The following is a 23,764-nucleotide window of genomic DNA, read 5'->3' on the forward strand; positions in this document are numbered from 1 at the left end:
TTTGTATATTTAGTCGCCATGTACAGCAAACCATCTACTTTTCGTTCAAATCAACTATCTGAAACTTGATGCACGATCGCTCCAATTTTATCGCAAATTAATCACCCAATACTTTTTTGAACGCAATTATATATGCTGAACGATAACGGAAACTCGAGGCAGCAACACTCAAGTGCTGTTTTTCCCCCCGATCCGCGACACTATGGCGGATTAAAACTTGCGCGTTTCTAGCATGAAAGGTGTTTTTGACTCACGTACACATGGTTTTGATTTTTTTGCGGTGAAGCGCATATATTTAGAACTAAATTTAGATCCCTACGGCTTCGTAAACATGCACGCCATCTTTAGAGCGCTGATATTCGTGAATATAGACTAGACTCACCAAGACGCGGTATTTGCTTCAAGTATTTGCATCGGTATAATAATATCCAATGATGGAGGTTTCTTTGCTTAAATCCTTTGGTTCGTGGATGCAGAACTATGTGGGCCGACCGGTAATGTTTTCTATCATACGATTATTTGCAGAAAATACCTATCACATCCAAGCTACGCCGCTAGCTACACAGGGATGGCGAAAAAAGGGAAGGCTAAAAATGGGGCAGCCACTGCCGAAGGAGAGCAAACTTCTGCACCGGTTGAGGTGGCGTCTGCCACCCCATCTGTTCCTACGAGACCGGTGGCCGATGGAAAACCTGTCCTTGCCGCCTCAGCTCCTGCTCCTGTCAAAGAGGTGAAGATTGACGTGAAGCCCGTGACGGAGAAAAAGCCCAACCCACCGAGGAGTGTTCCACAGGGAACGACAACCTGTGCCGCGGAAGCGAGTGGTTCCGATGGGGAGAGTGGTGAGTTGAAGCGGAAAAGAAGCCGCCGAAGCCGCAAGAAGAAGCCGGCAGAAACGGAGGATGGGTCTGAACAACAATCGAAGGATAAAGCCTCCTCGGCTGCCACAGTCAAGAAGAACCTGCGCAAAAAGCGCAGCAAGCTTATGCGGGCCCTAGAACAGACCGAATTGAACGCTCCGAAGGTTGTCCCGGAGGGCAAGACGCCACCTACCGCCGAAGAGCTCCGGAAGAAGATACAGATCGTGGAGAATTTGCTGCAGCATTTGCAGGTGCAAACCCAGGAAGAGCAGAAGGTGGTTGAGAAGCTGACGAGCGCCAAAAACGAACAGGCCCAGCAGCAAAAGAAGGAACAGCCGAGCCGGAAGGAAACGGCTCCGTCCCCCAAAACACTGAACTCTGAGAAGGCTCGAAAGGAAGCGGAGGCGAAAAAATTAGCCAACGAGAAGGTAGAAATCCAGAACGAGGCGAAGCGTCTGGCACAGGACAAAGCCCGCAAGGAACAGGAGATGAAACGGTTGATCGAGGAAAAGGCGAAAAAGGACGCCGAAGCGAAGCTCCTGCTGGAGGAGAAAGCAGCACGGGAAGCCGAGCTGGCGAAGCTGACACAGGCCAAGGCACGCGTTGAGATTGTGGAGCAAATGATCAACGAAATCGACCAGAAGGTGCAACAGCGCAAGGAAGCCGACGAAGCAAAGGCTCCCGCCCCTGGTAGTCCAAAGCAGAAGAAGGAGCAGGCTCGCACGCGCAAGGATTCCGAGTCGAGCAAGAAGAAGGAGACTGAGGAAAAGGCGAAGAAGGAGGCCGCTGATAAGGCGAAAAAGGAAGCAGATGAGAAAGCCAAGAAGGAAGCCACGGACAAGGCTAAGAAGGAGGCAGACGAGAAAGCCAAGAAAGAAGCGGAGGAAAAGGCCAAGAAGGAAGCGGAAGAAAAAGCCAAGAAGGAGGCCGTGGAAAAGGCTAAGAAAGAGGCCGAGGAAAAGGCCAAGAAGGAGGCCGCGGAAAAGGCGAAGAAGGAAGCGGAAGAAAAAGCCAAGAAGGAAGCCGCGGAAAAGGCCAAGAAGGAGGCCGAAGAAAAGGCCAAGAAGGAAGCGGAAGCAAAGGCCAAGAAAGAAGCGGAAGAAAAGGCTAAGAAGGAGGCCGCGGAAAAAGCTAAGAAAGAAGCCGAGGAAAAGGCTAAAAAGGAAGCGGAAGCAAAGGCAAAGAAGGAGGCCGAGGAAAAGGCCAAAAAGGAAGCTGAAGAAAAGGCGAAAAAGGAGGCCACAGAAAAGGCCAAGAAGGAAGCGGAAGCCAAGGCCAAGAAGGAAGCGGAGGAAAAGGCTAAAAAGGAGGCTGCCGAAAAAGCCAAGAAGGAGGCTGAAGAGAAGGCTAAGAAGGAAGCGGAAGAAAAAGCCAAGAAGGAAGCCGCGGAAAAGGCCAAGAAGGAAGCGGAAGAAAAGACCAAGAAGGAGGCCGCGGAAAAGGCGAAGAAGGAAGCGGAAGAAAAGGCCAAGAAACAAGCGGAGGAAGAAGCGAAGCGAAAGACAAACGGTGAAGCAGTGAAACAGCAGAACGGATCAGCTCCAGCAACTCCAACACAGGAAAAACAGGCCGCCCCGAAGCAGGACGCCAAAAACAACAAAAGGAACAATAAACGAACGCCCAAAAACAGCATGTCCGAGGACGAAAAAGGTTCCAGCAAAGCGACCGGTTCAAAAAACGGACCAGGCGGCGATTTTGCCTCCTCTGCTGAACCCGTCTCGGTAGCAAAATCGCAGGAAACTCTGTCAGCACCCGCTCCAGTCCCCAAGACCCCGGAAGTAGCACCCGCCAGCCCCAAAGCGCAAGCCCCTCAGAAGCCCGCGAATGGGAAACCGGCCGCTCCCGCGAACGGAAAACCACAAACCCCGCCAGTCAAAGCTCCGGAAAAAGCTCCACCACAGCCAAAGACTGCAGCGCGTGCCTCTCCACCGAAGACCACTGCCAAAGCTCCGTCTCCACCGAAATCGGCTCCAGCTGCGCGAGCGTCTCCCAAACCAAGCACACCACCAGCGTCCAAAAAGCCCGAACCTCCGCCAAAGCCCGAGTTCCTGAAGCGAAAATCGCCCTCCGTCGAGAAGGAGAAGATCGTTAAGGTCGCACCTGCAGCAGCACCTGCATCGGGAGCCTCTCAGGGCCCAGCAGTGGCCACTCCACCAAGCACAGCACCCGCTCCTGCTTCTCCTGCTCCCGTTCCAGCTCCCGCCACAGTTCCCGCGGCTCCCGCCGGTGATTCCGCTCCAGAGGGCGCTGCCGCAGCCGTTCGCCTGACCGAGGAGGCACTCAACGGAACGAAGAAGCCCGCTTCCGCCGGAGGTGCGGCCGCAGCAAATAAGCCGAAACCAGCGCAGAAGAAACCCGAAGTACCACCGAAGCCGGACGTCCACAACAAGAGCACCGCCAAAATGAAGACCCCCATCAAGCAGCCGAGCGGCAAGGCCTCCACGGTAACGATTGCCAACGCATCCTTACAGAATAAACATTTGACAACAATTCAGTCTGATTGCAGGTCGCCGGCAGCGGAGCAAAGTAGGGCGGAAGCATTTAAGAAAAACATGGACATTATATCGACCATCGCGGACGTGCTGCTATCTTATCCGCGCTCCAAGCGCAATCGCGACGGATCCTCGAACGCTAGCGACCCCACTAACAGCTCCACCAATCCAACTGCTTCCACCAGCCGCGAGGCATCATCTGCTTCGCCATCTGCGCTCTTTGAGTCTCTCTTTCCATCGCGCCCGAAGCCATCATTGTCTGTGGCTGATGAAACCACCGCCGGTGCCAGCTCATCGCCTGCAGATACCCCTAAGCAAAAGCCCAAGCTGGATCTTGAACGTATCCTCCGCATTCTGCAGTCCTCACAGAATCAACCCCAATCAGTGACGGAAGCTGCTCAGTCAGAGTCCGCGAGCCATCAACGTCCATCTACGTCCGCGTCGGTGAAATCCGTAGACACTAACCCTTTGGTGGCGGATACCGAGGAGAATCCGTTTGGGTCGTTTTTGACGAAAGACGCCATCCGCATGCTAATGCCTACTCTGCAGGAGGTGAATGTGAAGTTCAACGTCGAGAAGCAGCTGGAAGCGTTAAATGCGACGGCGGCGATGGCCAAAATTCTACCGAAAACGCTACCCCCGGGCACCGACACAACGGAGGAAGACGAGCTGGAAGAGGATCTGCTCGACGAGGAGTCAGAAGACACGATCGAGTACAAGTTTACACCGCGACCGGTCTTCATAGCAACCATCTGTCAGGTAGATGGAGCAATCAGTCTGTCACAAGTAGGCCGTTCTTTAAAGCTTTCCTATTTTTCGTTGACGTTCTGGGCAGGTGTGTAAAAATCCGCTGAAAAACTTTTTCCACTGCGAGCGATGCAAGATGGTGTCGTACTGTGGCGAAGAACACCGGCGTGTTGACCAACCAGCTCATCGGGATCTTTGCGCGGTACTGTGTGAAATCGCTTCCAACAGAGGTGAGTTTCAAAGGAGCTTTAATAACTGCTTTCGGAGATCAATCCTTCTTTCACTGCTCTCTTTAGGAGGACATTTGTACCAGCTGGCGCGGAAGCTGAACGTCCAGGAGTACCGGAATCTGCGCGTCCACACACTCAACCAGATCGAGCTAACGCTAAAGCGTCCTATGCTGGCGTTCGAGCGAGAGATTGTGCTGTTTCCGCGCATCTGTCTGGCACCAGATTGTCGCGAATGGCGACAGGATATGCTGACAGAGTGCACGGATTGCCGGCAAGTAACGTACTGCGCCGCACAGCCAGCACATCTGCAGGCCTCTCATCGTCGCTGGTGCAAGGCATACCTGCTCTTCCAGAAGCTTATCCTGCGACAGCGCATTCTCGGGCGGATTGAACCCGTTCTGCCGTCGCGCATCATCACGAAACCGACACTCCTCCCGGCAGGCGTCGATGACACCTTCAAGCTACTGTACAAAAACTCGGCTGGTAAGATCACCACGCGTCAGCAGTTGTCTGTGGCGTTTAGTGCTAATAGGTCCCTTTTCGTGTAGCTCCTCGGGATGAGTGCGTTTACGCCGTGTTGTCGCAGATAGCGACGGCTCCATTGACCGCGCTGCATGCGTACCAACAGACTGGCTTGCCGTTTGGAAATGCATTCACGATCCACCTCGTAGGTGCTGAGCTGCAGTTCGAGGGCGACACGCTGGACAAGTGGGAAGCGTTCTTCCTTCACCTCGTACCGGAGGTCGCCGTACTGCGTGTGGTTTTCGTCGGACCGGAGTTGAACGTCGAAAATCTGCCCATCGATGTCATCAGTCGTTTCAGGTATGCATCCTTGATGGTGCAACGAAACTATTCACGCATAAATACCAAGCTTTTTGCTCGTCCTTTTTGAAATCACCCGTAGAATGTGCCGCACCTGTCGCATGAAGTGTCGCGTGGTGGCCTTTGACTTCCAGTGTCTCACGATGTACCACGACTACCGGCACAGCTCGCGATATCAACGACCCAACCTGATCTGCTTCTTCAACCCGGGACTTCATCGTACCACGGGCTACGGTGGTCTGGACACGTGGCCAGCTACGATTCATGCTGCCACCGAGGCCAATTGCCCGATGGTTGTGACGGCATATACCGAGCTTGAATCTCCGCTAGATCTGGACCGGCTTCAACGCGAATCGACTCGTACGCTGCAGATCGTTCAACCTCCAGCCATCAATCCGTTTGGCTCGAAGCGCCCCGATCGTAACTTCATCTCGGATGAGACTGCTCCCATGATCTTCAAGAACTACTACTACTTTGTGGTGCGATAAACCTACGCGGATCGAATTCGTTAGTGCTGACCAGCGAAATAATTTCCTGCTTACTCAATCACAATCCCACGTTTGATGCGTTCGATATAATGTTCATGTTCAGCTATTGTTTTTAGTTTTGGATGCTTTTAATATCTTCTTTTTCATTCTCCGACGGTTTCCGCCCAACGGACTTCCGTCTGAGGGTACTTCCTTTGCGTACTTTTAATGTCACATCGAGCGCCAGGCTGCTCGCTCCCTCGGCAAAACGGCCGGACCATTTCAACACGATGTGCAATAAATAATGTGTATCAGTGAGTTACATCAGAATCGGAATGTTTAGTTTTATTTGGTGTCAGGTGAGAAGTGAATGCATCTAACCTATGCTTACGTACTATACTACAGCTTCGTATCGATTGATTTTTCGTGATGGTGCACTATCTCGTCGGTAGCGGTGAAGACGGGATTGTCATGGCTCGTTTTCTCACCTCCCAGTTCGTGCTGCTGAACCGAAGCATGTGGCCGACGCTCGAACAGCTTCTGGATGCTCTCCAGTTCACGACCTTTTGTCTCTGGAACGCACGTAATAACGAACACGACACCCAACGCACAGAGCACACTGTACATCAGGAACGTCCCGGATGTGGTGATGAGCTGAAAGGAGGAAGGATTTATTTAGCTTCTTTCACAAATGTGTACCAGCGCGGACTTGAGCTTACGTCTTCGAGCGGGTGGTAGGTTTTAATCACAGTAAACATCATGGCCAGATTGAAGGATCCAGCGAGGGAGCTGAGCAGACTTCGCTGGGCAGTTGGGAAGAGTTCACCCATCAGCAGGAACGGTATGCTTCCGAATCCGATCGAGAATCCGATCATGAACACGATCAAGCTGATGACTGGCAGAAACCCGAAGCAAGTGTTGCCAATCGAGTTTAGATGGAAAGCGGCTCCCATGGACGCCATCGCCATGCACATAATTAACCCCGAAACGATTAGTAGCGGCTTGCGACCGGCGCGATCCACCACAAACAATGCGGCACTGTTACTGGCTACCTGTACCGTTCCTACGATGATCGTTGCCAGATGTCCATCCATCGAGGTGCCAGCTGAACGGAAGATTTCTACCGTGAAAAAGATGACGGCGTCGATGCCGCTGAGCTGCTGGATCGACAGCAATACTAGACCGATACCGAGCGGGATAAGTATCTCTCGCCTCAGCAGTGCTTCCTTCGAGAAGGGCTTGGGAATGTCGCAAGAAGGCCGCTTGCCCTGCGATCCGATCGCCACCGAGGCAGCTTTGGGGTCGAACGAGAAACCCTGCAGATGGAGCCATTTGGCCGAGTAGTGTGCCTTCTCGTACTGCTTCCGTGTTTTCAACCAGACGGGGCTCTGTGGAAAACAGGCCACGGCTAGGAAGAGGCAGCAAGCCATCCCGCAGCAGATCCACGCTAGCAGCCGCCAGTCGAAGAACTTGCCCATGACGTACATTACCAGTATGCCGAAGGACATGGCGAGTGCCGGTAAGGACCCGATGACGCCACGAATCCTTGGATCGCTGCATTCACTCACATACACCTGGGCAGCTGGCAGGGAAAGTCCAGCACCGAACCCGGAAAGCATGCGGGCCGCGAACAGGACACGCCAGTCGTTGGCGGTTGCTATCAGCACCCAGGATGCGACCCACAAGGGCGATGCGATCAGGACCGTGTACTTGCGGCCAATCTTGTGCATCAACGGGAACGCCACCAAACTACCGAAGAAGGCTCCGAACGGGGGAATGGAGCTGACCCAAGAGGCGATGTTTTTCGTTGGCAGTAGTGCTGGGTTTAGCTCGTGCATGGATGGCACTGCCGGAGCCGAATAGCCTCGTACAAGACCTATGCAGTAGTACGACAGTGATACTGACAGTGAGAGCAGCGTCTACATTGAGATGAATAGACAAGGAAATATTCGGTCAAATGTGGTGAATTAGCTCGAGAATCTCGGGACTGCTGCACGCTAAGGTTGTCCGCAGAATGCCTTTCATGAAGGTTAAAGTTGAAGGTCAAACATCCAGAAGCTTCAAACGTGACGTTCGCAATTGTCGATCCCATTGAACAAGTCGGTCGTTGTATTGCAAACTCCGCACTAACTAAATTAAACCGCAGCGCGAGCTTGGATGCTCAGAGACTCGTTTAATCATGGGATCTACAGCGGCCATATTCGAGGGATCGGGAAGATCGTATCGTCTAGGAACGCCACATGTCGTCATCCATTAGATCAGAAAGTTGAGAAAAAATCCTACGGAATGAGTAAATTTTAATTCTCTCACCTGCTTGAGTGCCGCTATTGTGGATGGTTTTTCGTCCGCCATTGTCGTGTTAAAGAAATGCGCTTCTCCGAATAGTTAACAAAACACTGAGATACTTTTTTGCAGCCGTTAGTAATGTTGGTATGCAAAGCACCTGGCCTCCTTGACAGCGCTCACGTTGTCCGAAATTCAATACACAACGCGCATCACTAGCCCGGACAATAGCTCGAGGTGGTTTAGAGCATCGCCGCACGCGCGAGTGTCCCTAACCTTTGTGGCGTTTGCCAAATTTACCCCTAGGTCGGTCGTTACGCGATCGTGCCGTTGTCGACCGGTTGAATAGGGTCTCGTACGCGGGTTTACGGGCGAAAAAAAAAACTGGTCGGATCACTTTTGTGTTCGGTGAACGTGGACAAACGAATTATGTATTTATTTTTTCGGTTGGCCAGTTTCTCCCAGGCGCCACACGATAACCTATCCTTCAAGCTCCACGACGTCCAATCGCTACCGACACACTGATCGCGCTGATTTCGGTCCAACGACTGTTCGCCTCCAGTCGCGTATCGTCGGTTTGCGATATTTGTGCAAACTGTGCCCCAGCATGAGATGCTGTGTGACTTCTCTATAGGGATCGGCTTATTTACCTATCCCCCCACCTGCGAGCTCGACGTATGCGGCACATTTTCTTATGCAGCGATCGAAGCAGTTTCGTTGAATCGATCCTTGCAAAGGTGCGTCAAATATAATGCCATATTCAACATGATTTATATCAAATATAATGTCACATTCAACATTGTTCTAATTAGCTCAATATTGATAAATGTTATCGAACTACGCTTCTGAACCACTCCTCAAACGTGTAGATTTCGAAGCGAATTTACCCAAAACCATTACTATTCAAGCAACAACACTAGAAAACATAAACACATTCTCCAACTTAATCGCCTCACCAACCCTCGGATTCCGCTCGAGCTCAGCGCCGGTTCTAATCAGATGTTCTCGCACCACTTCGACACTACAATGGTTCTACAATGAAGGGCCGACGGACCAACACACTGGTGCGTCAGAAAATCAAAAACACATGCCACATTGAGTTCCTCCGGCTCTTGTAAACCCTTTTTAGCTCGCCGCGTTCCACGGTGATTCCACGCGCGCGCTAAACTAGCTTCCTCCGAACGGTGGAAAAGCGGTGGCGCAAGACTGCAATTTACGGTGCATTACCGCTAATGAAACGCATATTTCGCCCAGCAACGCACGCGTGTGTGGCGGTGTGCGCGTGAGAGGGCAGTTTTTATTTCGCGTCCTCGTTACGATTTGCTTGATTGGTGAATCTGCATGCAAATGTTTTACTCGCCCACCTAGGTTCAGGCGGAATGCCGGAAAGGAACCATCTCTTGCGGAAGTGTTCCTTATCACTCGGACTCACTGGATGTGCCACCATAGTGTGCACTTCCCGTGTGCTTGTATGTTCAAAGCGCTCAATGTTGTAGCTCTCCTACTGTGATGCATGCGTCATGGAGTATTTACAGACTTCCATACTCTGGCAATTGTGTCTCGGGACTGGATAAATTAATTTGTGTGCCATTAGAACGTGATGGAGATTGGAAAGAACTCTATTATGGCACCACACGCTACCGGACACACAGTATCGCGATGCAGCTGATCTATAGCGATGCGTTTGGTAGGCGGTGGAAGCTGAGTTTTCCCTTGTAGGTATTACGAAATTACACGGATTAGATCGTTAGTGCATGCGAACTCACGTTCTGACACGACGCGCTTCGGAACAGGTGCGATCGTTTGTTGTTAACCACAGATCACCCACAAGCACGACAACTGGCGATCGCGATCGTCAACTTTGAAGCACGTGTCATTCGGTGGTTCTCTCTCTTTTTCAGCTCCACTAGCAGTTACAAACCGATCACCAGCGATTCGTTTAGGTCGCTTTCATCACACCCACTCTGGACGGGGTAGTCAATAGTGCTCCAAAAAAGCGAGATCAGGCGCGTATTCTCCAAAACGGAACGGTTTTTTCGGAAGTGTTTTTTGTTTTACCACGCTAAGTCGTAAAACTGCTGTCACTGGCACTGGCAACAACGGAAAGCAGACCCCGCGGCTAAGGGAAAGGTAAATTTCGCCAAAGGCAGGTCTCCAAATTCGAGGTTCCCGTGCGCGAAGAAAGTTCCGTGTTCCGTGGCACTTCCCGAACTGGTGGCCATTCCAGCGAAAGCGCAAAAGATCCCATCGTCAGTTTCTTACCACCCGTCGGTGGAGTGTGATGTGTGGTTTTGTCGACTCCAACAGCTCTGTGGCACAAAAACGGAAGAAAACAATGCACCGGTCGTTAGTGCGATAGTGCACGATTGTCGATGAAGAACGAGAACACAAGCAGCTGAATTGCAGGTGCAATCGTTTTGGACCGATCCCCCTGAAGTTTGGCCGGATTGGTGAAAGTAAAACCTAACTCATCACGCGTCCTATTGTCGATTTCCGCGTGTGCTATCAAACGTTGCGCATTTCATCCTGTTGACAGATCATTTAGCACGTTGTGATTGGTCCGTTACGGGATCTTTACCGAACCGTGAAAGTGCCAATTGTAAAGGACAATAAGAATGTGATCAACGAATTTTTATCCAATTGCCCATTGCATCATTTTTGTGGTCACGAAAAGTCAACCTGCTTATTGAACTTCACCATCGTTTCGGCATTGGTATTTTACCTGCAATACTTTCCGCCGTCTTTATCAAAGTAGTCATGGTTAGATACGTATTAGGGTAAACTTGGGCGGTTTTACGATCATTTTGAGACGACCCAGGCGTACTTTGACCTGACAATTGCGGTGTTACAATACTTTTCGTTCCTTTCGGCTGGTGTGACTCGTGGGAACCTTGTGGGTGAACTTTCAAACAAAGCAAATCATTCTATAGCACAGGCACCCCGCAGGCACCGATCAGACATAAAACGCATTGCATCGAGCTGTGCGCATGTCAGTCGCCCAGTTAGAACGGTTTGATAGGAAGTAAAAACAACAGTTGAGTTCCCAAATTTTCCCCTCTTTGGCCATGCCACACACTTGCTGGTTACTTATCCTGGTCGCGGTGCATATCGGCCTCGTGGCGCAAGGTGGAGAAGGTAGGTATGTGGTCGATGTGGGTTTTACTTTTTGAATAGTGTTGCAACGGCTGTCTGGCTGGTGCACCAGTGCGTTATGGTGCCGGTTTTCCACTGCAGTATTGTTCGGAGAATCTCATTTACACATTTCCTTCCAGTCGGTGACATTGAGCTGAATGAGGTGCGCATTGGATTTGGGACATCGTTCAGTGCGAGACGTGACGTTCGGTTCCACCTGTACACCGTGCTCAATCGAGTGGATGCACATGTGTTCTCCATCGACACCGTTGACACGTTGATGCGATCGTTCTACAACTCCAGCCACCCGGTCAGGTGAGTGGCCCCATTTACGTTCGGAAGTCGATGCTTTAACACGTTGATCTATCGGGTGGTCGTCTGTTTTTTTTCCGAAACAGAATCATAATACACGGGTGGTTCAACAACGCCACCTCACTGGTGATTCAAGGCATCAAGGATGCGTATCTGGATGTTGGAAGTTACAACGTGATCGGTGTTGATTGGGGTCTCGGTGCAGGGGATTCGTACTTCCGTGCATCTCAGTACACGATAGCCGTGGGTCTTGTGGTGGCGGATCTGGTCAATCAGCTCGTTCGCTCGAACCTCACGGATGTGGAAAGGTTGTACCTGGTGGGCCACAGTTTGGGCGCTCACGTCGCTGGCAATGCAGGCCACTCGCTGAAGACGCAACAGCTGCAGGTGATCTACGGGCTCGATCCGGCCTCCATAAACTTCTTCCAGGACGAACCGGACACGCGTCTCAGCCCGGATGATGCCGCATACGTCGAGGTCATCCATACCAACACACAGTTCTCTGGGTATCCGGCACCGCTTGGACATGTCGACTTTTACATGAACTACGGCCGGAAGCAGCCGGGTTGTAAAACCGACGTTTGTAGCCACGGCCGATCGACGGAGTACTTCATCGAATCGCTGACGAATGCCACCAAAGGATTCTGGGGAGTAGGATGTAACGACTACAGCGAGATCAAGTCACGCACGTGTTACAACATCAAGCAGCTGGCGCTGATGGGAGCCGACTACGGGCAGAAGAATATTTCCGCTGGAGTTTACACAGTCGAAACGATGTCGGAGCCACCGTACGCGAAGGGTTACGTGCACTAGAAGCGCGAAAAGTTTGCGTAAAATCCACTCGGACGGTGTGTGATTTGTTCCTTAATTCGAGCCGGGGCTTTGTGTGGGCTGCACGGAATCCATAATTCACAATTATATCACCTTTTCGTATCAGTAAAAACGGAAGAAAACAACAAGAGCGTGCATTACATCAACAATGCACGATGCTGGTGGCCCTGAAAATAAAGCATTTCAAACAATTAAACACAGTCGGGCTTATCTAAATCGAATACTCCATACAGTGGTCGATCGATGACGCGACCGTTTAAACAGTGCCCATCTAATCCCTCCCTAAATTCATGCTAGACTGCGTCTTGCAGGGTCTACACCGTGATGTCATAGTGACCGGCACTAGCGGCTCAGGGAAGCGCTCAACCCCTTATCGATGGGCTGATTCGGAAGTGATAGGAAATTGCTTTTTGGGGGACTAGGCTTGATAAAAGCGTGTGCGATTTATCGCCCCTATAAAGGACTGCCGGAAAGCAATCTCTTACCGTAGTCTTTGATTGATATTGCTGCGAATTTTTGGGAGCACTGCGCAATGCGTGCACCGTTAGTGATTCTTAGTGTGCTGTGCGTGCAGCTAGGTAACCGAACAGGGATCATCCTGTTTAAATCACGATCATTCTTTCAATGTCCTGCGCTCTAACTTCTACAGCTTTTGCTAGTCCACTGCTGCGGAATGATGATGACAAACACGAGTGGACGGTGACGGCGGATGAAAATGGCAACATGCGCTTGGTTTCGTACAGCATGCCGTATCACCTGGATGGGGAGAAACCGAAGCGTGAATTTCTCCCAGAACGTGACACACTCTTCCTGCTGTACACCGCGGCCAACCCGGAGGAGCCACATGTCCTTCGTAACGGTGACATGGACTCCATTGCATCCTCTCCGTTCAACCCCAACATTCCGACGCGTATGATCATCCACGGGTGGCTAGGTTCACGTAACTCGGAAATAAACAGACTGGTCAGGTCGGCGCTTTTCTTCACCGGTAATTACAATGTGATCTTTGTGGACTGGAGCGTTGGAGCGATAGACGAGTTCTACCCTAACTCTCGCCAGCTGGTGTACGCCGTGGGAGCCGCAGCTTCCAACATGCTCGACTATTTGGTCCGATACGCCGGTCTGAACAGACGTGACGTCGTGGTGGTGGGTCACAGTCTGGGAGCACACGTTGCCGGAAACGTCGGCAAGTGGCAGTCCGGGGCCATCACCACAATTGTCGGACTCGACCCGGCTCTACCGTTCTTCGCTGGAAACGCTCCGGACCGCATCATGGCTTCCGATGCGGAGTACGTGGAGATCATTCACACAAACGGTGGTGTCCTCGGCTTCATGGATCCGATAGGGGACGCAGATTTCTATCCCAACTTCGGTCGCATTCAGCCAGGCTGTGGACCTGATGTTGGAGGTAGTTGCGCTCACGCTAGAGCGGTGCACTTCTACGTCGAATCCATCCTTTCGCGGCACGGATTCGTCGGACGGCAGTGTGAATCGTTCCAGAACATCCGCGATGGAACGTGCGTCGAAACGGGAGTCTCCTCCTTGATGGGCGGTGAGCCACCAAATAATGGTGGCACACCGGAGGGTATTTTCCTGCTGGAAACAGCCAACGGGTTCCCGTTTGCGGTGGGCTGCTAGGATTACTAGTGTAAGGCAAGTTTACGCTTTTTATTAAGAACATCAAACGTTAAGAGCTTGTTCGTTGTTTGCGAAATGTTACATCGAGAAAGGTTTTATTGGGCTCTACCTTCTACACTCATCATCACAGGCTGTTTATTTACCGATTGCGAGATAAAACAAGCCGCTCGTCTTTACTTTGTATCTGTCGTTGAGATCGCTTCCCATAACTGCCGGTACGCCGTCACAGTTATCGTTAACCTGGTCCGTATCGCATCGTCGAGCGACGTACAGTGGCTTTGAGCTTGCCACCGATCGACGGTAGTACTCCACCGCTCGCTGATGGTTGCAGATGTCCGTCAGACACCCGGGCTGAGATCGTCCGCCGTTGGGAAAGAAATCGGCCTGTCCCAATGCCGAACGCAGGCCCAATAGACCTCCGTCGGTGTGTATAACCTCGACATACTGTGCGTCTGCCGCATCAACTCGCTCAGAAGGTGCGTCCACGCTAAACAACGGTCCGGCTGGGTCGAGAGCCACTATGCCAGCTAGTTTGGGGCCGGTCTGGAAATGTTTCCCTGTAAGACCTGCGATGTGAGCTCCTAAACTATGCCCGATGAGGACGATCTGCGATGGGTGTTGACCCGCTTCTAGCAGCATTCGGATCTGAATGGCTATTGCATCGGCCACGGCTCCTACACGCATTCGCGCTGTCAGATACACTATCGCGGAGGCTCCCGCGGACCAGTCGACACCGATAACATTGTATGCGCCTCTAGTGACGTACGTCTCGGATAACCCACGTACAACCTCCGCTGTCCAGTCGTTGAGCCACCCGTGGATGAGAATGCGCGTCGGGCTGGCGGGATCGAAGGAGGATCTCTTTAATGCGTCCACGTCGTTTAATGGAAGTTCCTCGCGATCTCCGGGTTTGGTTTGTTGCGTCCAGAGAAAGAATCGAGTGTTCGACTCTGCATCGAACCGCCTTGATCGCTCAAGTTGTTGAAACTGCTGTAACACGGTCTCGGAAAGACACCAAAATGACTCCCCATTCCTAGGGACAAGGACCTCATTGTTACCGCATCGTGGATCAACGGCGATGACACTCGCCAGCAGTACTAAAAACACGACTGACCGCATTGTTGAGACGCTCGTCCGGTACCGGGTATATCTGAACTGGTCGTCGAGGACTATTTAAGTATCGCAAGCCTGCTGCACTTGAGCATTGATTTGAGCAGGGGGTGCTTATGGGATTTATAATCTCGAGTGGATCTCATTTCCGCGAGCTCAGGCTGCCTCCCATGGCGCGTTAATTGTTGTGCGCCATACTATGATGCCGCAGAGCAAAGAAATGCAAGATAGATAAGCGAAAGCGCTGTTTGAATCGATTCAGACCCCTGTCCGATGTGTACTCGTGGATAGGATGCATTTGTTTAGATAATTCACCGGCTAGCACGTGGCAGATGGGCTATAATAAAGGATGAAGTAACTTTATGACGTGCATGGCGTTGCATCTTCCAAAAAGAAATACTTTCAGAACTTCGTTATGTTACGCATTTTGTGTCTAAAGTATCCAACAGGCTCGATTAATTTCTTTTGGTCAGATCTTTACATCTAGTAAATGACGCAGGCCGATCGTATCGTAGTGTTTTCAAATTGTCCACAAATTGTGGTGTGTTCACTCGTCGTACGATAACGCCACGCGTTTAAGCTTAAAACGGGAGCTGGTTTAATCACCCGATTAGCGATTTGTGATTTTTACAATCTTATCAGTCGGTTGCCAATTCCCCACGGTGAGTCTGAAGATTATCCTAAATGGGTCGTATATGCTAAATATAATAACGTTAATTCTAGATCTTTTCGAGGTGTACGATCTAAGATACGACAACGAACAATAGCAGATTGTTGTTCTAGCTCCAATCTCGTCCTAAACGTTCACATCGTATCTTATGTGTTGTTTAATTTCTCTCTTTGGATGATCCACCTTCGATCGGTTTATTCTGTTGAGATGCAGAGCAAGATTTTATCTTCAACTTGCTCGATGTTGCAGCAAAAATAGGTTTGAAGTGTCGAATTTATTACTCTTAATTTTATTTTTGATCGATGGTAATCCTTATCAAAAGAAGTACGCGTTGGTCTATCGGACCACACGGGCAGTGCTTGTGGGATTTATTGGCGTCAAAAATAGCTTCAGTTCCTCATAGCGGAGATTAGATTAACACGCACCCAGACGCTGTGAGGCTTTTGTTTCGGAGTGCTCGGTTTATCACATTTTCGGTAATGCTTGCCGATCCTGACGGTAGCCTATAAAAAACGATCCTGCCAGCCGTTGCCCTCCAGTCAGCGAGGAGGAACCGATCCATGATGAAGCTTTTCGCAGTGCTGATCCTTTGCCTGGCGGCTGGTGAGTAGTGTGACCATCGAGTGATGCAGAAGTCGCGGAAAAAACCCGATCTGAGACGCATGTCTTTTACAAAAAACAGCCACCGCGCTTCCCATCGAGGAAGTCGGAGAGGAGCACATGCCTTACGAAGAGGTGGGCCTGGAGCACATTCCGCACGAGGAAGAAGGATACGAACAGAACTGGCAGCTGGTACCGGATGGTGACGGTCGTCTTCATCTTGTCAACACCGACCCGTTCAACTTGGGCAGCCAGGATGAGCCGGCGCCCTTTTTCAACGCCGACACCGACACCATCTTCCTGCTGTTCACGCGCAACAACCGCAACAGTGGCCATCGCATCACTCCCGGAAACGCTGGAACGCTCGGACCGCACTGGAACGGTGGTCGTCAGACGCGTTTCATCATCCACGGTTGGAACAACAACGAAGGATCGGAAGTGAATGTTGCCATCCGCAACGCGTACCTCGATCGTGCCGACATCAACGTAATCGTTGTTGGCTGGGGCGGTGGTGCTCAGAACCCGAACTACGTGACGTCCCGCAATCACATCACTGCCGTGGGAGCTGCTGTGGCCCGGTTCATCGATTTCCTGAACCAGAGCGGAGGTCTGGCCTTCAACAACGTTTACGTCACTGGCCACAGCCTCGGAGGCCACACGGCCGGTATCGTTGGTAAGCGTGTGACTCGTGGCCGCCTGAACACGGTTGTCGCTTTGGACCCGGCTCTGCCACTGTTCTCCATCAACGACCCGGCTAACCGTGTGGCGTCAGGTGATGCCAACTACGTCGAGGTGATCCACACCAACGGTGGATTGTTGGGCTTCGATCTGCCACTCGGTGTGGCTGATTTCTACCCTAATGGTGGCCGTAGCCAGCCCGGTTGTGGTGTAGATCTGGCAGGTACCTGTGCTCACAGCCGTGCTCATCAGTTCTTCGCCGAATCGGTCCGTCCGGCTCAGAGCGGCTTCAACTCGATCCGCTGCGCTAACTACGATCAGATCCTGAACAACAACTGCGTGTCGTCGGGTGCCAACGCTCGTATGGGTGGTGAGCCCTCAAACATTGGCCGTGGTGTGAACGGTGTGTACTTCCTTACCACCAACGGTGCCAGCCCGTTCGCTCAAGGTTAACAAGTGATATTTCGATTGTAATACAATGATTCATGATTCTTTAACTGTGGACTGTGTATTATTTTACTAAAGTCTTGAGACGTGCTATACTTTCGCAATGCTAATTATTATTCGAGTCTCCGGAAAATGTATCCTCAACTGTTACCAGGAAGAAAGCCAAAACACTCATGATTGATTAATGCGACTAGAGGTATACTGGCTTAATACTGTTTAATATTGTCTCATACTTTTGAATGTCCTTAGACAGTGCCTCCAAATCTACCATTGTTGTGCACAAAGAGTAAAGGAATTGGAAAAGGAATTGCTGCATACAATGAACCAAAACCAACTTTAGTATTGCATATTGCTATATTTTTGTTCCATATGTTTATCCGGTTGCGAACGGTGCAGCATCGTTCGTGGTCAGGAAGTACACTCCGGTAACACCCCGGCCATAGTTGGATGGTTCTCCACCCATGTTGGCATCGGCTCCACTCGGTGTACAATTGCCCTCAACTATCTCCTGGATGCTTGCGCAGCGTGTGGCACGGAATGGCGTAGCACTCGTGATAGATTCGGCATAGTACGCTGGTGCACGTCCATGAGCACAGCCTCCGCCGATGTCCGTGCCACAGCCAGGTTGCGAACGGCCACCGTTCGGCGCGAACGTCGACTGACCCATCGGTACGCTGTTACCCAGCAGACCACCGTTTGTCATGATCATTTCCACGTACCGGCCATCCGCCGGCGAAACAGCATCCGGTTGTCCCAGGGAAAACAGTGGTCCTGCAGGATCCAGAGCGATCACGGTGTTGACACGGCCGTTTTGACCCTTACCCGCATTGCCGGCAACGTGGGCACCCAGACTGAATCCGATAATGTACATGTTGTCCACAGATGCTCCGGCTGCTACGAGCTGGTCGATGAAAGAGGCCAAAGCCGCACCGGCCGGTCCGACGGCGTTGCGAGCCGTGATGTAGTTCGGATTCACTGCTCCGACGCTCCAATCCACGCTGATCACGTTGTAGTCTCCGATGCTGAGATACCGATCGCGGATGTTCGTGTTCATGCCATCGTTACCGTTGCTGTTCCAGCCGTGGATGGTGAACCGTGTTGGGTTGGCCGGATTGAAGTTCGAAGCAGCGATAGAGGCCGGATTTCCGAATTCCAGCACCTGCGCTCCCGTTGGGTTGGCTCGCGTGAACAAACGGAAGATCAGATCCTGTTCCGGAACGAAGTTAGGAGCGATCGCAGACAGATCATCGGGAAGATCGTACGGGTTGGTGTTGACGAGATGAAGCCTTCCATTGCTATCCGGAACAAGCTCCCAGTTTGAGCTCTTCACTGGGAGAGAGGCAACCAGCAGCAGTTGCATAGAAAGAAGGAACACAATTCGACGAGCCATGGTTGCTAGTTATTTGCAAGGATCGAACGATGCGAGCAAACTGTCGCGTTGATGTCAGAGGTTGCCCAAATTTATAACCTCTGCTGGGGATCGAGATAGCGAGGTACAATATCTTCAAAGATTATTGCGGCTCTGATAGGTGCGTTTTTCGATGGGGTTTTCCAACCATCTTACCGACGTCATAGCCATTTTGGAAATGTAACGAAGTATAATTTTTTCTGTTTGTAACGTTGCTTCAATATAGCTTTGGTTTAGCAAACAGTGTAGAACTTGTATTCGGATGCTTAGAATTCTTGCAGGGCAGAGAATACTACCGATAAAAGGATGTGAATGGAAAAGACTCTCTAAGTACTATAGCTAATTTTGCAGTCTTTTGTTTATTTTAGCGACCAACCTTGGATCGGATTGTCTTCAGCTGCTCACTATCCCTGAGCGAACGGAGTCGCGCCGTTGGTGGACACGATGTAGTTGCCGTTTACACCACGACCCTGGTTGGATGGCTCACCTCCCATGTCCGCTGTACCGGAAGGCGTGCACTGTCCGGCAACAATTTCACCGTGGCTGGCACAACGCGTCGATCGGAATCCGATGGTCGTGGACACCGACTCGGCGTACAGCTCATGAGCGCGCGAGTGAGCACAATTACCGGCTACGTCGATACCGCAACCGGGTTGCGAGCGACCTCCGTTCGGGTAGAAGTTGGCATCTGACAGAGGGAGATCAAACCCAAGCAGACCGGCGTTAGTGAAGATGGCCTCGGTGTACTGAGCATCCCGAGGTTCCATGATGTCTGAGTCTCCCAACGAGAACAGAGGACCAGCCGGGTCTAGACCGATGATACTGTTGAGCTGTCCGTTCTGCATCTTGCCAGCATTACCCGCCGCATGTGCACCCAAGCTGTGACCGATCAGGTAGATGTTGTTACGTGATGTTCCGGAAGCCGACACGAGCGTGTTGACCATGCGCGAAATCATGTCTCCAACCGATGCCACGCGGTTCCGGGCAGCAATGTAGTTGACCGTTTGTGCGCCAACTCCCCAATCGACGGCAATCACGTTAAATTCTCCGACGCCGAGGTAGTTCTGGCGGATGTTCGCATGCAGACCGGACGTTTCTCCGCCGTTCCATCCGTGGATAGTGAAGCGGGTTGGGTGTGACGGATCAAAGTTGGAGCTCTGAACCGAGGCTGGGTTGTTCCAGTCGATCACTTGTCCGTGAGCTGGGTTGCGGCGCGTGAACAGTCGGAAAATCACATCCGTCTCTGGGACGAACAGTGGCTCCACCTCATTCTCGCCTTCCGGGATGTCGTAAGGGTTGGTGTTGACCAGACGCAACCGACCGGACTCATCCGGCACGAGTTTCCAGTTGTCGGCGGTCGATGCTAGCGCTATACGGAAATGACACAGGACAGTTGTAGGATCTTTTCGAAGTGGACGATCACTCGCATATTACCTCCGAGGAGCTGCACAGCTAGTACGCAAAGAACGAATGCTCGCTTTGCCATGGTCCTGCTTCCTGACCGGTACACGGATCAAACTAAGTCATCCGATCAATCGTGGCTTTTATACCTCGCCACGCACTTATCGCGACGTTTGACAGCTTTTCCCATTCATCATCCTGTAAGACGTCACGGTTTGCTTTGATTTCCCAGCGACTACGTCAAACGTATCGAGCTTGGCGGTCACATCGAACTGACCCCTTGAACGATACGGCGAAGGATATTTCCTTATCGAGCGGAGGGGCGGACCCGAGTGAGCGCTAATCTTGCGTGGTGTGTCGGAGCCGGAAAGTGTTGAGCCATTATCACGTGTGGCAGAAGTAAGTTGCATCGTGATCCGTACTTGTCCATCTACAACATTGCCAAAATCCTGTTGGCTAAACTAACAGAAAGTAAACAGACCGACGAATCAAAACATTTCGACGTTTGTCTTCCAGAACGCTCGGCGTGATACAAATCACATAAGCTTTGAGGCTCGTTGGGGCTCGCACCTGCCCGCAAATTTCCCACAATAAAACAATAAAAACCTGCCCCCACGCATTCGTCGCTTATCGGCGGAATGTTTCGTCGAACAAGACAACAAATCGAAGGACTTGTTGTGAGGTTTCGAGCCCGATCGCAATCTATTCTCCTTCGATTTCGGTGCTCGATAGGCAACCGTTTAGCTCAATCCGCTAATCAGTGCAACGCGGATGATAAGAGGCTCGATATTTTTCGTTATTATTCGTCAAATTAATAGCCCAGCATGCCCGATCGAGGGCTATCCGCAAGGGGTGGGCTATAAAACAGCTTCCTAAACAACGGATCGCTGTCAGTCAGATTAAACAACCGACGTCTACGCGAAGTTTTCGAGATGTACAAGCACAGCGTAGTTCTATTGCTTCTCGGCGTTGTTGCCGCTGGTAAGTGCCTATCGGAAAGTTGCAGGAGAAAGCGTGCTGAATATCCCTGTTCATCCTGTTCCTTCAGTACGGGCCGCATCACTGTCTGCTCCAGCTGAAGACCAATGGATGCTAGTTCCAGACGGCAACGGTCGGTTGCATCTGGTGAACCTCAACCCGTACAACGTCGATGAGACCGTACCAGAGCCGTACTTCACCGCGGCTACTGACACGATCTTCCGGTTGTACACACGTGCCAATCGAAACACCCCACAGGTCGTGCAGCTGAACGATGCCGGCTCTCTGAGTGCATCGAACTTCAACACGGCTCACCCGACCCGATTCGTCATCCACGGCTGGAATAACGACGGTTTCTCGGAGGTGAACATGATCCTGAAGGATGCCTGGCTGGACCGGGGTGACTTCAACGTCATCACCGTCGACTGGGGAGTAGGAGCGCAGACGATCAACTATCCTTTCGCTCGGGCTCGCGTTGGTGCCGTCGGCAACGTGGTGTCCACGTTCATCAACTTCCTGCAGGCTAACACGGGCATCAGCTTCGCCAGCATCAGCATCGCAGGACACAGTCTGGGTGCGCATGCCGCCGGTAACGCCGGTTTCTTCCAGTTCGGTCGTCTAAACACGATCTTTGGCATGGACCCGGCTTTGCCGTTGTTTTCGCTCGACAGTACCGATCGTTTGACGCTGAATGATGCTCAGTACGTCGAGTCCATCCACACGAACGCCGGTTTGCTCGGATTCGATCTGCCCCTAGGACAAGCTTCTTTCTACCCGAACGGAGGCCGCACACAACCCGGTTGCGGTGTTGACATCACGGGTGCCTGCGCACATGGACGCGCCTACGAGTTCCTGGCCGAGTCGATCGTGTCTGGAGGATTCACCTCAGTGCGTTGCGGCTCCTACGACGAGATCCTCACCGGAAACTGCGCCGTTCAGGGTCCGAGCCGACCGATGGGCGGTGAACCGTCCAACTTTGGCACTGGCACCGAGGGGGCTTTCACGCTCACCACCCGTGCCGCTGCTCCTTTCTCGCTGGGATAGACTGCGCCCCGTCACATTTTAAGCTTGCGTTTGTAGAAATAAATACGGCATCACTCTGCTAACCCTAATTATCGACCGCGTTGACGTCAGTGACAGTGCTTCTTTTGGGAGTCTACGATCGGACGGTCCTGTTTCTATCCTGCGTAATTTACGGCTCTTTCATGCGCAGTAGACTAAGAGCTAGCGCTGGGCGAAGCAGGTGTACCAGTCGGATTAACTACGCGCTATCGGCTGCTGATTGTTGGTATCGCCATCGGTCACGCATCGCTCGATAAGACCCCCCAAGGAACGTCCCCCTACCAGGCTGGCGGGTGTCCATAAAAGAGTCTGCCAGGGGTCCATCGTGGTCAGTCGTTGCAAACATGAAATCAGCTGCAGTGGTACTAAGCGTTCTTGGGCTGGCCGTTCTCGGCTCTGCTGCTCCCCTGGAGTCGAACCCGTGGGCGTTGATTCCGGATGGACAGGGAAGGTTGCATCTAGTCAACCTTGCGCCTTACGATGTCCCGAAGGGAGACAATGAAGTGGAACCGCTGTTCGATCCCGAGACGGATGTGGTCTTCCGTCTGTTTACCCGCCGCAACCCGGTCCATCCGCAGGTGATCCAGTGGAACAGCCAGGCGTCCGTGTCCAACAGCAACTTTAACCCGGCCCACCCGACGCGTTTCCTCATCCATGGATTCCTGGAGGGTGAGGACGCCAGTCTGCACTGGAGCATTAAGGATCACTACATCCGTATCGGCGAGTTTAACATCGTGAACGTAGACTGGGGTGCGGGATCACAGACGATCAACTACATTGCTGCTCGCAATCGCGTCGGTGCCGTCGGTGAGATCATCTCGCGCATGATCAACACCATCGTGGCTGCCAGTGGAGCCTCCCGTGACAACATCAACCTGATCGGTCATAGTCTGGGAGCGCACGTGGCTTCGAACGCGGGCAAGAACCAGAATGGACAGCTCAACACCATCGTCGGTTTGGACCCGGCCGGTCCGTTGTTCTCCTCCGGCCAAGCCGACATTTTCGGTGCCGATGACGCACACTACACGGAAGCGATCTACACTAACGCCGGTCTGCTCGGATTCGACCAGCCGCTTGCTCACGCCAACTTCTACCCCAACGGTGGCCGTTCGCAACCAGGCTGCATCCTGGACATCGCCGGTATCTGCGCGCATAACCGCGTGAACGACTTCTTTGCCGAAACCGTGTCGACGTCCGTTGGCTTCCGGTCGGTTCGCTGCGAAAACCACGCTGAGATCCTTGCCGGACGCTGCACTCCTAGTGGTCCGGATGCGAACATGGGAGGTGAGCCGTCGAACCGTGGCCGTGGCGTTTCGGGTGTGTACCATCTGTCCACGAACTCCAACTCGCCCTTCGCGCAGGGCTAGACGTTTCGTCAGCGTGAATAGACATTGTGTACAGCAGTTATCAATTACTGCTTAGTGGTTTAACGAGTGAATTTTATCGAAAGAAATCAAGTACCTTTGCAAACTTTCGCAGGCAAGTTTATCTTATCTCCAGGGTCAATAAAAATAATTTAAAATAAGACACGTGATCATAGCTCAACGTGTGATGAAAAAATTGCTTCGTTATTCTTGTTTCAGCTTATGAGTTAGA

The 23,764-nt window shown here is 51.9% G+C and overlaps 10 protein-coding genes across 10 annotated transcripts; 6 read left to right on the forward strand and 4 right to left on the reverse strand.

Annotated features, from left to right (window-relative positions):
* The first annotated feature begins 568 nt into the window (after positions 1–568).
* On the forward strand, positions 569–5,931 carry LOC128721184 (axoneme-associated protein mst101(2)-like). Its single transcript, XM_053814908.1, has 6 exons — positions 569–3,304; positions 3,356–4,111; positions 4,188–4,329; positions 4,396–4,812; positions 4,878–5,151; positions 5,234–5,931. The coding sequence occupies exons 1-6, from the start codon at positions 569–571 to the stop codon at positions 5,637–5,639; spliced, it is 4,731 nt and encodes a 1,576-aa protein (XP_053670883.1). The 3' UTR covers positions 5,640–5,931.
* An 86-nt stretch (positions 5,932–6,017) lies between these two features.
* On the reverse strand, positions 6,018–7,970 carry LOC128731765 (facilitated trehalose transporter Tret1-2 homolog). The gene is made up of 3 exons (XM_053824906.1): positions 7,929–7,970; positions 6,338–7,537; positions 6,018–6,272 (listed from the first exon to the last, which is right to left on the reverse strand). The coding sequence occupies exons 1-3, from the start codon at positions 7,968–7,970 to the stop codon at positions 6,018–6,020; spliced, it is 1,497 nt and encodes a 498-aa protein (XP_053680881.1).
* A 2,996-nt stretch (positions 7,971–10,966) lies between these two features.
* On the forward strand, positions 10,967–12,158 carry LOC128730184 (pancreatic lipase-related protein 2-like). Its single transcript, XM_053823216.1, has 3 exons — positions 10,967–11,036; positions 11,174–11,348; positions 11,432–12,158. The coding sequence occupies exons 1-3, from the start codon at positions 10,967–10,969 to the stop codon at positions 12,156–12,158; spliced, it is 972 nt and encodes a 323-aa protein (XP_053679191.1).
* Positions 12,159–12,708: 550 nt separating this feature from the next.
* LOC128730793 (pancreatic lipase-related protein 2-like) lies at positions 12,709–13,814 on the forward strand. The gene is made up of 2 exons (XM_053823872.1): positions 12,709–12,754; positions 12,826–13,814. Exons 1-2 carry the CDS (start codon positions 12,709–12,711, stop codon positions 13,812–13,814), a joined length of 1,035 nt encoding a protein of 344 aa, XP_053679847.1.
* A 76-nt stretch (positions 13,815–13,890) lies between these two features.
* On the reverse strand, positions 13,891–14,933 carry LOC128722062 (lipase member H-like). Its single transcript, XM_053815881.1, has one exon. The coding sequence runs from the start codon at positions 14,931–14,933 to the stop codon at positions 13,950–13,952; it is 984 nt and encodes a 327-aa protein (XP_053671856.1). The 3' UTR covers positions 13,891–13,949.
* A 1,224-nt stretch (positions 14,934–16,157) lies between these two features.
* LOC128731523 (phospholipase A1 VesT1.02-like) lies at positions 16,158–17,325 on the forward strand. Its single transcript, XM_053824649.1, has 2 exons — positions 16,158–16,197; positions 16,277–17,325. The coding sequence occupies exons 1-2, from the start codon at positions 16,158–16,160 to the stop codon at positions 17,323–17,325; spliced, it is 1,089 nt and encodes a 362-aa protein (XP_053680624.1).
* Positions 17,326–17,692: 367 nt separating this feature from the next.
* LOC128730185 (lipase member H-like) lies at positions 17,693–18,709 on the reverse strand. Its single transcript, XM_053823217.1, has one exon. The coding sequence runs from the start codon at positions 18,707–18,709 to the stop codon at positions 17,693–17,695; it is 1,017 nt and encodes a 338-aa protein (XP_053679192.1).
* A 422-nt stretch (positions 18,710–19,131) lies between these two features.
* On the reverse strand, positions 19,132–20,213 carry LOC128730187 (pancreatic triacylglycerol lipase-like). Its single transcript, XM_053823218.1, has 2 exons — positions 20,162–20,213; positions 19,132–20,096 (listed from the first exon to the last, which is right to left on the reverse strand). The coding sequence occupies exons 1-2, from the start codon at positions 20,211–20,213 to the stop codon at positions 19,132–19,134; spliced, it is 1,017 nt and encodes a 338-aa protein (XP_053679193.1).
* An 847-nt stretch (positions 20,214–21,060) lies between these two features.
* On the forward strand, positions 21,061–22,150 carry LOC128730188 (pancreatic triacylglycerol lipase-like). Its single transcript, XM_053823219.1, has 2 exons — positions 21,061–21,109; positions 21,177–22,150. Exons 1-2 carry the CDS (start codon positions 21,061–21,063, stop codon positions 22,148–22,150), a joined length of 1,023 nt encoding a protein of 340 aa, XP_053679194.1.
* A 362-nt stretch (positions 22,151–22,512) lies between these two features.
* Positions 22,513–23,535, forward strand: LOC128730497 (pancreatic triacylglycerol lipase-like). The gene has a single exon (XM_053823547.1). It carries the CDS (start codon positions 22,513–22,515, stop codon positions 23,533–23,535), a length of 1,023 nt encoding a protein of 340 aa, XP_053679522.1.
* The last annotated feature ends 229 nt before the right edge of the window (positions 23,536–23,764 follow it).

This window comes from Anopheles nili, chromosome 2 (assembly GCF_943737925.1).
Source record: "Anopheles nili chromosome 2, idAnoNiliSN_F5_01, whole genome shotgun sequence".
Classification (NCBI taxonomy): Eukaryota; Metazoa; Arthropoda; class Insecta; order Diptera; family Culicidae; genus Anopheles; species Anopheles nili.